General features: G+C 43.6%; 1 protein-coding gene across 1 annotated transcript in view; it reads right to left on the minus strand.

The window, feature by feature from the left end:
• Nucleotides 1-1,556: 1,556 nt before the first annotated feature.
• LOC126191103 (neuronal acetylcholine receptor subunit alpha-10-like) overlaps nt 1,557-14,824 on the minus strand; it is a 141,867-nt gene continuing 128,599 nt past the window's right edge. The window contains exons 8-9 of the mRNA XM_049931840.1: nt 14,446-14,612; nt 1,557-2,100 (exon numbers count right to left, since the gene is read on the minus strand). Of these exons, the coding sequence (XP_049787797.1) occupies nt 1,969-2,100; nt 14,446-14,612 (299 nt within the window). The 3' untranslated portion in view covers nt 1,557-1,968. The remainder of the gene's footprint in view (nt 2,101-14,445; nt 14,613-14,824) is intronic.

The following is a 14,824-nucleotide window of genomic DNA, read 5'->3' on the forward strand; positions in this document are numbered from 1 at the left end:
CCCAGTGAATCATGCATTTTTAGGAACGGGAGGCCCCATTAGGGAAGTCTTACTTCAGTCGGCGCCACATTGGACAACTTGCGCGCAGGTGATGGGGATGAATTGACGATGAGGAAAATACAACCACAGTCCTCGAGCGGAGAAAATCTCCCATCCCTCCGGAAATCGAACCACGTCCGCTTGCGTGGGAGACGAGCACGTTACCTCCCAGCTAAGCAGGCGGACAACGTAAGAAGTAATGAGAATGCAAAGACGTCCTACCACCTCCTGATGCGATCTCTGAGGTGAGCGAAGGATAAATTTGAAACTACTCGTAAAATAAAGCATAAAAGAAAACTGATGATGTGTTAGATGACGATCACTTTGGCTTAAGTCACCAGAGAGACAATTCTGACATCGTAGTTGATAATGGAAGCAAGGCTAAATAAAAATCAAGACACGTTCATAGGATTTGTCGACCTGCAAAAAGGGTTTGACAATGTAAAATGGTGCAAGATGTTCCAAATTCTGACAAAAATAGGGGTAAGCTATAGGTAAAGACAATATATAATATGTACTAGAGCCAAGAGGGAATAAGAAGAGTGGACGACCAACAACGAAGCGCTCAGATTAAAAAGGGTATAAAACAGAGATGTATTTTATCGCCCAATCTATACATCTAAGAAGCAGTAACAGAAATAAAAGAATGGTTCACTAGTGAAATTAAATTTGAAGGTGAAAAGATATCAATGGTACGATTCACTGATGACATTGCCATCCTGAGTGAAAGTGAAGAAGAATTACGTGATCTGCTGAACAGAATGAACAGCCTAATGGGTACAGAATGTGAACTGAGAGTAAATCGAAGAAAGAGGAAAATAATGAGAAGTAGGAAAAATGAACATCAGGATTCATGGTGACGAAGTGGATGAAGTTAACGAGTTCTGCAACCTACGCAGCAAAAAAAAAAAAAAAAAAAAAAAAAAAATATGGACGGAGCAAGGAAAAAATCAAAAGTAGAATAGCACTGGCAAAAAGGCCATTCGTGGGCAAGAGAAGTCTAGTATGTATTAAACATAAGCCTTACTCTGAGGAAGACATTTCATATAATGTACGTTAGGAACACAGCTTTGTACCGTTGTGAAACAAGTCCTGTGGAAACACCTGAACAGAAGAAACTCGAAGCATTTGAGATGTGGTGCTACAGACGAATGTTGTAAATTAGGTGAACTGATAAGGTATGGAAGGAGGAGGTTCTTCGCAGAATCAGAGAGGTAAGGAGTATGTGGGAAACACTGATAAGGAGAAGTGACAGGATTATAGGACATCTGTTAAGACATCAGGAATGACTTCCATGGTACTAGAGGTACCTGCAGAGGGCAAAAATTGTAGAGGAAGACAGAGATTGGAAAACATCCAGCAAATAATTGAGGACTTAGGTTGCAAGTGTTACTCTGAGATGAAGAGGTTGGCAGAGGAGAGGAATTCGTGGCAGGCTGCATCAAACCAGTCGGAAGACTGATAATTCAAAAAAAAGGAAATTAAAAGTAAATACATTTTGAAAATTATGTCTTTATTTTAATACGAAACCTTATCAACTTTCTACATGCCCAGTGGTGTAGCTCTGTATTTCTCAAAAATCAAATACATACAAAACACGACGATTACAATATAATGTTCTTGTTTAGTTTAAAAGGTAAATTTAGTATTAAAAAACTTCCAGTTAAGTTACTCTCAATGGTTCAGTTACTGTCAAACGTAAAACTTTCAGTATTGAATAAGTAGCTAGTCTGACTTACACCACTTTGTTTCTCAGCCGTCCCTATGAAGCTGAATGAAGAGGCGATACGTGCATTTTTTATTTTTTTATTGTGGTTTTAGTAACAGCAGATACACGGCAGTGGTTATTGGCGCTGTGTTGGGCGGCCATGTTCACTGCTGGAGCGGAGAGGCCGCAGGTGGGAAGTACACGGCCGCGCCCGGAGGCCGCTAGGGCACCAGAGCGACCAGTAGCGCGAGGCAGGTGAAGCAGTAGGCGCAGAAGCAGCAGCGGTCCACCAGCGACGACAACTGCCGCCACACTGCCGAGCCGCGAGACTGCCGCCGCCCGCCGCTCTCCTCCTGCCGGCAGACGGAGGCCCATTCTCTTAAGACTATTCATTACTGCTGACACATAACGGTACTCATCACTAAAAAGTCCCACGCTACCGAAATCGCAGTGCTGTAACGTCTTTGGACTGGTTCAGCAAAGCACTGACTGAGGTGACGAAATTCAGGAGACAGCGATACGCTCATACACAGATGACGGCAGTGTCACGTTCGCAAGGTATAAAAGGACAGTGCATTGGCGGAGATATGATCTGTGGAAGACTTCCTGCATCCTCTTATTCCTCAAACCCAACAAACCCCTTTCCGCCGCCTCTTCCTACCGTCCCATCTGCCTCACCTCCATCTTCAGTAAGGTCTTCGAATCTCCTCTCCCACTGTATCCATCAGCACTCTAGTGAACACCACCTCTTCCCCCTTACCCAGTGTGGCTTCCAACCCTCCTTCTCCATTAAAGACCAACTCCTTAACCTCCTTCACCTTCACTCCCTCCAGCTTAACTCCCGTCGCTCCGCCATTTTTGTTTCCCTCGACAGCCAAAACTCCTATGACATTATATGGCATCCCAGTCTCCTCTTTAAACTCCAAACTTACGCCCTGACGATCAATTTTGTCTGTCTGGTTGCTTCCTTCCTCTCGCGCCGTCCTTCCTATGTCACCCTCCACAACAATAGCTCCATTATCTTTTATCCCACTGCTGGTGTCCCCCAGGGCTCTGTCCTCTCCCCTTTATCTCTTGTATACAGCTGATATGCCCAAGCCACCCCCACCTATCCACCTTCTCCAGTATGCTGATGACACCGCCTTACTGGCTCTCTATCCTACCCTTCAACAATCACAATGCACCCTCCAAACCCACCTTGACCAGTTCACCACTTGGTGTAACCAGTGGTTCTTCGTCTCAGCCCCTCCAAAACCCAGGCAATCATCATAGGCCGCACCACCTGCTCCTTCTGTCTCTGTTTCTACCCCACTCTTTATGGTCATCCCATCCAGCTCACTCCCACCCTGCGATACCTTGGCCTCACCCTCGAGCATCACCTCACCTGGACCCCACACCTCCTGACCATCCAGCAGAAAGCCCATTCCCACCTCCGCGTCCTGAAACTCCTGTCTGGCTGGACATGGGGATTGCATCCTTCCACACCTACAAATCCCTCATCCATCCTACATCCTATCCTCTGTTATGCCAGCATTGCGTGGATCTCTGCACCCCCCTCCCCCCGCTTTTACAAGGCCCTCCAAATAAATCCTCGTACACCATGCACTCCACCTTGCCTTCCGTATCCGCCTTCGTTCCCCCACACGGCTCCTGTATGAACTCATCCGCTTCCCCCACCTCCTCCTTTTCCTCCAACATCTCCACATCCTTCATTCTGCCAACAGTCTTGATCCCCCCCACCACCTGGTTTCCTCCTTCCCCTCCATCCCCCCACCTGTTGCTGCACTTCTGTGAATGTATCCATCCCTCTCTCCACCTCCACACCCTCCTTCATCAGGGCAATTATCAGCACCTCCCCCTCATGGATAATGAACTTCGCAGTGACATATACACTTCGTTCCAATTATAACCTGGCCTTGTTCCCCTCTCCCCAGGGCCCCCTTTTTCCTCACCCCTCCTTCTCCCAAAGCAGATTTTCCTCCTCCCCCCCTGAGTCCCTGCACCCCCTCCTCGGCTGTTTTCCTCTCCCATCCCTTCCCTTCCCAGCCCTCCTTCGGGGCGCCCCTCACCTCATCCCCCTTTCTCTTCCCTCCTCCTCGCCTCCTTCCCCTTCTTCCCATTTCCCTTGTCCCCCCTCCCTTGCAGATCCTCCCAGATTTTTATTCGGTATCAGTGTGCTACGTTAGTGTTGAGTTTCGGTGCCGTTCTACAGTGTCATCTAGTTATGTGGGTTTTAATTGTGTGCTCGACCTGTTTATTGTCCATGACAGTTCCTTGCTACTCCATGTGGCTGTTTTACTTCTTCTACGGACTTTTATGCTCCGGCCGTACTTTGCCTGGTGCCTTTTAATGTAGTGTGTGGTTTTTTTTGTGTAATATACTTTTTTAGATCTTTACCTCCGATTTACAGTCACCGCTTTGTATGTCTTATTCGCTTCTGTTCCGCCTTTTTTGTTTCTATATTCCGCCATGTTATCTCCTTTATATTGTTTTTGAATGTCTTCCTTGTCTCTTGGCTGAAGCGCAGCGCTTATACTGCTGCCAGCCCGCCCCTGACGGGGAATGGAAATGACAATAAAGGAAAAAAAGCGGAGACGTCATCTGTATGCAGGTGATTCATGTAAAAAGCTTCCGACGTGAATATGGCAGCGTGACGGGATTTAACACACACTGAATGCGGAATAGTAGTTGGAGTTAGGATCATGAGACATTCCATTTCGGAAATCATTAGGGAATTCAATATTCCGAGATCCAGAGTATCAAGAGTGTATGGGGAATACTAAATTTCAGACATTACCTCTCACCACGGACAACGTAGTCGCCGATGGCGTTCACATAACGACCGGGAGAAGTGGCGTCGTGTAGAGTTGTCTGAGCTAACAGACAAGCAACACTGCGTGAAATAACCGCCAAAATTATTATGGGATCTATGGCGAACCCATCCCTTAGGACACTTCGGAAAAATGTGGCGTCAATGGGCTATGGCAGCAGACGACCGACACGAGTGCCTTTGCTAACAGCACGACATCGCCTGTAGCGCCTCTCCTGGGCTCGTGACCATGTGCCGAATAAGTGGATTAAGGACGGAAAACAGCCAGCGTGGCTCAGCAACCAAGTCCGGAAAAAGACAAGGAAGCAAAGGCTCTACACTCTCAGTTCAAAAGAGAACGTGCAAATAACGAAAGGCAAAAGTTAGCAGAAACTCATGCGACTGTAAAAAGATAGATGCGGGAAGTATACACTAACTACCACTGACTAACCTTAGCAAAAGATCTTGCCAAGAAACCGAGAAAATTCTGGTCCTTCGTGAAATCGCTAAGTTGGTCTAAGGCTCGTATCCAGTCACTCGTTGACCGGTCGCAGTAGAAGACAGCAAAAGGAAAGCACAAATTTTAAATGTCGTATTTAAGAAATACTCGCTGGACAATCATACGAACATACCGACGTTTGACCATCGAGCAGACTCCCGTATGGAGGACACTTTAATAACAGTGGCGGCTCGTGAGTATATATTTTGGTTGTTCACAAATTTTTGGGTTCAGGTGCACTGGAAAGTGTGAAATATCATCTGCTGTAAAACAGTTGTTATTAGGAACAAATTGCTTTAAGATTCCGACTTTGTAGTTTCCTGAAGTGTGTATCTGGATGTGGCATGACCCTTTGAAAAAATCCTAGCCTAAACAAGAACTCTGGGCCTGCACAATCAGGAAGGGGAAAATTTCTTCTAAACACTCAATAATACTTTCCATGTTCTCTTCAACTATGTTGTCTGTCTAGATGTTAAACACTCACCTTATAGCTGCTATCGTAGTGGTCGCACAACTCTTTTCTGACACACTTGTTCTGTGTGACGACCTGCAGAAAAAAGCTGAAAAGTCAGACAAATTAGATGAAATGACTACAGTAGATTTGTTTATAGATGCAGCTTTTTGCAGAACCAAGTTAAATTGACGAGCATAGCAGTGAATATAATTGTCCCTAGGATACACCTGCTTAATCCTTGCCTGAACACTTAATTCTTAACAGCAGCCCCGTAATAGCACTGAGCGATCACCTTTTCCTTCTTTTCATCTGCTTGCTTTTGCAATTCAGAAGTTATCATCCTAAATAACGTTTCAGCATCCTGTGCACCAGGGTTAAAGAACGCCCGAAATCTCTCCATAACAGAGCCACATAGTTCGTATCCATACTCAATCACCCATTGTTGCATGGTAGACACACCTGTTGTTTCGTCCGTCATTATAGCCAAATAATGCGCACTTAAAATTTGTTGCGTTATTTTTTTCTCTGCATGCACTTAGCATACAGTTCAGAAGTTCATTTTAAACTGTTTTGGATGTACCATTAAACACAATTGCAGGTTCTAAGTGTTCCTTCATTGAGCTGTCAATAGCACTTACTAAATTTTCCAAGCCTACGAAGGTCTCCCTAGTATTCTGAATATTTCCTTCCATAGAGACCACGTAACGTTAACTCAAACGCCCCGCAAAATTTTACGCGGACTATTAACCTGGAGAGGGTATGGCTATTCCTAGCCACTTGCTCTTTATGTTTCCTCACTGACTCCCTGTATACACTGTCAAGCTGAGTACTGTTCACTTTCTCAAGCACAGAGAATTCAATGTTCGCATTTTTGTGTATGTGAGAGTTATCACGCTTGTTTATTTTTTCGAAGAAATGTACAAGGTGCCTAGAACCTGTATTAGTCCACGAATTTATTTGCTGCGCTGACAATCAGACACGAAAAACAATCAGTAAATTTCTTACTTTGCACCCACATAGCCGCATCTGCTTATTGTACACTTTTTTGTTAATCGTTTGTTGTAGTCATGCTTATTTGATTTCGTCACTTTCTCAATCAACAGATCTCGTCTGGGAGGCCCTAGTTCCTAACATGTGTGGTACTTTTTTTTTAGCACTTAAGATAGATTCAACAGAGATCATGTCGACACTGCACACGAAAGCCGATTCACTGTTTCGTGTTCGTACTCTCACTCACACAGTAAACAACCTACGTCAAACTTTTGAAACGTCCCCTTAGAAAAATTATAAATGACTGTTCTTATAAATTTCTACGTTATTTGATACAGAGACAGCTGAGTAAAACTGAGCGTACTCAGACATTTCTCTCTTTACTTATTCTGACACACAATAGTAAAAGCGCAACTCAATCTGACTTTCAATAATCCCTACAAAAGAATGGTCCTGATTAACAATAACCTATAACCTTTCATGATTCACTCACCTCATAAATATCTTCGTTATTCGAACTACTGCAATACAGCGAGCGCCAATACTGCCAGCTAAATAAAAGGTTCTAACTACGGAAGGCACTAACTACTGATAGACATAGTTAGCAAATGAAAGATTTTGATAGAGAACAAACAATGTATTTACCTTAATAATGTTCAAAAGTCATCATATATGATATCCAGTCTTACAAATTTCCTGTTTCTGACGGACACACGTCCATATCGTCCGATCTCAAAACTCTGGCATCTCTGTCCCCACATCCACCACTGCTGACGGCTCACCTCCAACTGCACAACGCTACGCGCTGTTCACATCCAACTGCCCAACAGTATAATAGCGAATATTCCAACAATGCCAACCAGCCACAGACTGCAGCATCGCCCGCTTTCGGTTAGTACTGGCCATTCTCAGTTCGAATCATCATCAGGCCGTGTCCAACACATGTTTTCTGCATTAAGCAGAACCATCTCTGAAAGTCGAGATACGTAAGAACTTGAAGATGTCTATCACTGTGCAAAGCCAACTAAAGTAAGGCTTTGGAAGTCACCTTTCTTTAACCTTAGTGTGTTCCAACCAATTAGAACCCAGTTATATAAAGTTTTATTACTGTTTCCAGAAGGGGTATTGCGGGTTCGCTGACTTCATTCTATGTGGCCAAAATAGTTCATTCTAAATTCCCTAAACGCATTTTTGCAAACACCAAGTTCGTTTTTCATTAAATGTTAACCTAAAAAGTACATGTCTGGATGAAGAAGCTTTTCTTTCACAGTGAGATTCCTTCGCACTACGTTGCATACCAGCATAACGTGGTTTTTAATATCCACTGAGCCTTTATCCTGTTTCAATCAATGTTTGTCCTACATTTAGAAAGCCTATATATTGCAAAATGGCCAGACGTCCATTGCAAACATTTTCACACACTTGTCTGTCACTAAGTCTTTGTCCTGTTTCAGAATATTTCTGGAATGAGGAAACTGATGGTCAAATTTACAAATATGTCGTAACATACTCGAGGTTCCCGAACAAGTGGTTAGTAACTTTTTACACAATTTGCGTTACGAGTCACCTACCGATTTATTAGAAGCTGCCTCATACATTCACGAAAACTCTTCCCCTGCTGGACATGAGCTCTGGTCTTAATTTCTCCTCAGTCTCCTTTACGCTGCTTTGTTCATTTTCCTGCTCCCACTGAACTCCAGTGAAGCTACCTACACAAACATTTTCCTGGCTAGTCACGTTGGACTGACAACACAATGGGTTGCCAGGTTTAGCAGGCTGAACCGGTCCGTAGGAAATCACCACGCTTTTAGAAACCCAAGCTGGCCTGCTTTAACCACTGCCCTTCGGTGCACATGTATTCTTGTGTCTCCGCTGCGACAGGTTAATCTGCTTTCTGACTGCGGCAGAGGTAGGAGCGGGAAAGCTCGAAGGAGAATTTGTACATCTCTGCAGTATACATCGCCCGGAGTGGCAGCGGGGTCTCAAGGTTTCCGCCACGTGCCGAATCGCCACCGGACTTGTTAACAACGATCGATCTGCTTCAGTTCCTGTGCGATGGAGAACTTTGCATAACGAAGGATCCCTTGTGTCTCGTAGGGCTCCACTTTGTTTCGGTTACTGATTAAATGTGAAGGTGAATATTTCCGCATAAATTAGCGGACTGGAATTTGCGGTAAATTTTTTAATTAATCGTGTGTATCTGTGTAACTGCATTTGAGTCGCTGTTTGCCATTGGGTACAAGTTTTTTTTAATCAGTGTGTTATTTGCTGTTGGTCATCGGATAGAGTTCTGTAAGTGCTTCATTACGCTGTTGCACACCGCGGTTAACTTTAATCATAGTTATTATACCCTGGTACCTTTCCATTTGATGGCTAATAATTAATACGGTGCGAAACCAGATTATGGTTTTTGTATTTTATGCTGTAGTTGCCAATGACTGCTAACGGATTTGGCTCAATTTTAGTGACAGTTTCAAGGGCGGTACGAATTTGACATTATTTGAAGTCAGTTCATTCAAGCCATTAATCCTCTGTTCGTGAGACAATTGATCAAGCTGCAAGTGAGCGCATTACTTGCTTGAAAATAAATTCACTTAAAGGACTGATTTTTTGTTCTTGAGCTATAGTTGTTGGAGACTGAATTGGTGAACTTGTGTTGATATTTTACGTGTCATTTTTATGGTTGTAATCTTTTGCCGGCCGCGGTGGTCTAGTGGTTCTAGGCGCACACTCCGGAACCGCGGAACTGCTACGGTCGCAGGTTCGAATCCTGCCTCGGGCATGAATGTGTGTGATGTCCATAGGTTAGTTAGGTTTAAGTAGTTCTAAGTTCTAGGGGACTGATGACCACAGAAGTTAAGTCCCATAGTGCTCAGAGCCATTTGAACCGTTTTTTGTAATCTTTTAAATAATGAATTTACTTGTAAATGGTAAATGGAAGCACATCCCTTCTGGTTGATACCTGATTCGATTTTTTGATTGAAAAGCCCAGCAGAACCACTCCGAATGCTAGTTCCGATACAGAAAGGTAATTCACATATGAAAGAGATAGATAAAAAAACTTTCGTTTGAGCAAACATTGACTGTCGTACTTCATTCGGGGTCCTTAACAGTTTACGTGCGCCATTCACCATATTTTTGTTTAGTTAACAAGAGAGTGTCTTAGCAGATCTCAGGTGCTATGGGAGGAGCTACAAGGGAGGCAATGTACATCGCGAAGACCATTACCTAGAAAAGTCAAGAAGCTCAGGTTTTTAAGCGAGTCAAGAACGGTTCCTCTTCCATTTCGCTTAATAATTTTGACGCTAAAACTAGAGAGATTCGGGTCCATACAGACGGGCACCGGCATCTTTCCACATGCCATTCGCGAATGGAATTAGAAAAAGAAAATGTTACTATAGCGACCGTCACGAAAATAGACACCACAAGATCATCTCACCGTCTTACATCAATGCCATTAGTGGTAATTTTAGATGTTAGTAAAAATTTCGAAAGACATTAGACATCTCTATTTTTGGTCTAAAATAGTGGAGTATTTTCCTAAATAAAATTCTTGCCATCTGCTACGAAAAAAATAAAAATTAACGTTACAATAAATTTTGAAAAAAAAATTCTTTACTTAACCTTTGGAAAAAAGAGAACCAGTGACATATTTGAACTGAAAATAATATATGAACATTCTCAAAGTTTATAGATGCATGTGATACATATTTAATCAGAAAACTAAATGGTGTCCGAGATGAAAAATAAAATACTCTAAGAAATGTAAACTGTTCAGCATGGTAACGAAAATTGTCGGTGATGAATTTGCGTACTGTTGGACGATTTCCAGAAACAAAGAATACTATGGAATTAATTTTGGTAAAATCTGAGACATATGAATGCATTTTATTTACGACAGACCCCGTGCGCGACAGTGCGCACAGACTAGTGTGCTACCACCAGGTTTTGGTTCACACAGCACGCCTTAACATGACCGAAAATATTCCCTATCTCTCAAAAATTTATTTGCTGCTCTTACTGACCCTTCACCACTGCACTCGTCGTCCAAATCGCCGATGTGCTCTGTACAAAAGCAAATGCAGCTACTTTCAGGCCAAATTTCCGTCGACGTCGAACAACATAAATTTTTGCCTGTGGTTTTGTAAAACCGAAGTTTTATCGAAGAATACTAAAAGACTGTTGTACTCAGCAATCAGTAACTGCATTTTACACTAAACGTCGTTCTTGCTGCAAAGATGTCTCTCCAGACCACCAAAAAATTTTGTCCATCATTATACTTTCTGAATTAAAAAACAAGTGAGCGGGGAAGTCAATGAACAGATGCCTCTGGGCCAGAAGAATTAATCTTTATCACGGAGATCACTGTGTATTTTTATAGCCGTCCGATACTCTCCTCTGTCGCAGTATACATGCGCAGTTCTGTACACCACCTCTTTGTCAAAATCGTGAAATTGCGTAATTTCCATTTTCATTTATTCCCCTTTCTTGGAGAATACTCGCATGCAGAGATTCTGCCGATGTTACTACACCGTTGATAATACGGGGTGGTCCATTTATCGCGACCGGGCCAAATATCTCACGAAATAAGCGTCAAACGAAACTTGTCTAGCTTGAAGGGGGAAACCAAATGGCGCAATGGTTGGCCCGCTAGATGGCTCTACCATAGGCCAAACGGATATCAACTGCGTTTTTTTTAAATAGGAACCCCCATTTTTTATTACACATTCGTGTAGTTCGTAAAGAAATGTGAATGTTTTAATTGGACCACTTTTTCGCTTTGTGATAGATGGCGCTGTAATAGTCACAAACATATGGCTCACAATTGTAGACGAACAGTTGGTAACAGGTAGGTTTTTTAAATTAAAATGCAGAACGTAGGTACGTTTCAACATTTTATTTCGGTTGTTCCATTGTGATACATGTACCTTTGTGAACTTATCATTTCTGAGAACGCATGCTGTTTCAGCGTGATTACCTGTAAATACCACATTAATGCAATAAATGCTCAAAATTATGTCCGTCAACCTCAATGCATTTGGAAATACGTGTAACGACATTCCTCTCGACAGTGAGTAGTTCGCCTTCCGTAATGTTCGCTCAAGCATTGACAATGCGCTGACGCATGTTGTCAGGCGTTGTCGGTGGATCACGATAGCAAATATCCTTCAACAACTTTCCCCACAGAAAGAAATCCGGGGACGTCAGATCCGCTGAACGTGCGGGCCATGATATGGTGCTTCGACGACCAATCCCGCTGTCATGAAATATACTGTTCAATACCGCTTCAACCGCACGCGAGCTACGTGCCGTAAGTCCATCATGCTGGAAGTACATCGCCATTCTGTCACGCAGTGAAACATCTTGTAGTAACATCGGTAGAACATTACGTAGGAAATCAGCATGCATTGCAACATTTAGACTGCCATCGAAAAAATGGGGGCCAATTATCCTTCCTCCCATAATGCCACACCATACATTAACCACCAAGGTCGCTGATGTTCCACTTATCGCAGCCATCGTGGATTTTCCGTTGCCCAGTAGTGCATATTATGCCGGTTTACGTTACCGCTGCTGGTGAATGACGCTTCGTCGCTAAATAGAACGAGTGCAAAAAATCTGTCATCGTCCCGTAATATCTCGTGTGCCCAGTGACAGAACTGTACACGACGTTCAAAGTCGTCGCCATGCAATTCCTGGTACATAGAAATATGGTACGTGTGCAATCGATGTTGATGTAGCATTCTCAACACCGACGTTTTTGAGATTCCAGATTCTCGCGCAATTTGTCTGCTACTGATATGCGGATTAGCTGCGACAGCAGCTAAAATACCTACTTGGGCATCATCATTTGTTGCAGGTCGTGGTTGACGTTTCACATGTGGCTGAACACTTCCTGTTTCCTTAAATAACGTAACATCCGGCGAACGGTCCGGACAGTTGGATGATGTCATCCAGGATATCGAGCAGCATACATAGCACACGCCCGTTGGGCATTTTGATCAGAATAGCCATACATCAACACGATATCGACCTTTTCCGCAGTTGGTAAACGGTCCATTTTAACATGGGTAATGTATCACGAAGCAAATACCGTCCGCACTGACGGAATGTTACGTGATAGCACATACTTACACATTTGTGACTATTACAGCGCCATCTCTCACAAAGCGAAAAAAGTGGTCCAACTAAAACATTCGTATTTCTATACGTACTACACGAATATGTAAAAAAACGGGGGACATCAACGCATTTGATATCCGTTTGACCTGCGGCAGCGCCGTCTAGCAGGCCAACCATAGCGCTATCTAGTTTCCCCCTTCAAGCCAGACGAGTTTCGATCTTTGTAGTTTTTTCGTTTGATGCTTATTTCGTGAGATATTTGGCCCGGTCACTATCAATGGACCACCCTGTATAGTCGATTCGGAAATGCCACAAAATTTTGTTGTCATTTTATAAAACTGCGCAAAATTTGTGTTATTGCTCCCTATTTCACTGTTGGCCAGATCAGTAAAAAGTGTCTAAAATACGTTCGATAGGACAATTTTAGATTGTTTTCAAACGTCTTTTCGGCCTTTAAGCACACCTTCCAGAGTAGCACTACATGTGGAGCCTTGCTCATGCGCGTCTCTTACTAACAAATAAACACCAATGCACTGTTCCACGAAAGACTGATACCGCACGTCAACGCACGATATCGCACGGAAACAAGGAACATTCAGCTGACCCTGACCTGTTGTTGTTGTTGTGGTCTTCAGTCCTGAGACTGGTTTGATGCAACTCTTCATGCTACTCTGTCCTGTGCAAGCTTCTTCATCTCCCAGCACCTACTGCAAACTACATCCTTCTGAATCTGCTTAGTTTATTCATCTCTTGGTCTCCCTCTACGATTTTTACCCTCCACGTTGCCCTCCAATACTAAATTGGTGCTCCCTTGATGCCTCAGAACATGTCCTACCAACCGATCCCTTCTTCTAGTCAAGTTGCGCCACAAACTCCTCTTCTCCCCAATTCTGTTCAATACCACCTCATTAGTTATGTGATCTACTCATCTAATCTTCAGCATTCTTCTGTAGTACCACATTTCGAATGCTTCTATTCTTTTCTTGTCCAAACTATTTGTTGTCCATGTTTGACTTCCATACATGGCTACACTCCATACAAGTACTTTCAGAAACGACTTCCTGACACTTAAATCTATACTCGATGTTAACAAATTTCTCTTCTTCAGAAACGCTTTCCTTGCCATTGCCAGTCTATATTTTATATCCTCTGTACTTCGACCATCATCAGTTATTTTGCTCCCCAATTAGCAAAACTCCTTTACTACTTCAAGTGTCTCATTTCCTAATCTAATTCCCTCAGCATCACCGGGCTTAATTCGACTACATTCCATTATCCTCGTTTTGCTTTTGTTGAAGTTCATCTTATATTCTCCTTTCAAGACACTGTCCATTCCGTTCAACTGCTCTTCCAAGTCCTTTGCTGTCTCTGACAGAATTACAATGTCATCGGCGAACCTCAAAGTTTTTATTTCTTCTCCATGGATTCTAATTCCTACTCCGAATTTTTCTTTTGTTTCCTTCACTTCTTGTTCAATATACAGATTGAATATCATCGGGGAGAGGCTACAACCCTGTCTCACTCCCTTCCCAACCACTGCTTCCCTTTCATGTCCCTCGACTCCTATAACTGCCATCTGGTTTCTGTACCTAAGGCACTTTTAACAGAGTATTTATGGCAACAAACCTATCAGGCAGGCGAATCACAGTGCTTATCACCGGCGGACTGCAGAGAGGGGATGTGACCTCGAAGTAAAATTTCGTGAGGGCCACACCATCCGGAGGTTTGTGTTGAAGGACCGGTACTCTCAAACATTGCCTTGGGATCTTTCGCATCGTTAATAATAATTTCCTTCAATTTGATCAGTAGCGGCCTGCACATACCCGAGGCTGCGCCATCAGAGAGAGTCCGTAGGGCCAGGTGGGCACCTGGTCGAGCAGCGCCGCCACGCAGCTGGGAGCCTCCACCTCCGACTGGATGAGGGCGCGCATCACCACGGCCAGCACCAGCGCCACGCAGGCCATCACCAGCGAGTCCCGGTACAGCAGCACTGCCGCAGTCAACACAGGCACAATATACACCTACTCACCAAACACACCAATCACTATACATTTCCTAGGGCACTATATACTCAGGTGACAAAAGTCATAGAATGCCTCCTAATATCCCTTTTCCCGGTGTAGTGCAGCAACTCGACGTGGCATGGACTCAACAAGTCGTGGGAAGTCCCCTGCACAAATATTGAGTCATGCTGCCTCTACA

Source organism: Schistocerca cancellata, chromosome 6, assembly GCF_023864275.1.
Source record: "Schistocerca cancellata isolate TAMUIC-IGC-003103 chromosome 6, iqSchCanc2.1, whole genome shotgun sequence".
Lineage (NCBI taxonomy): Eukaryota > Metazoa > Arthropoda > Insecta > Orthoptera > Acrididae > Schistocerca > Schistocerca cancellata.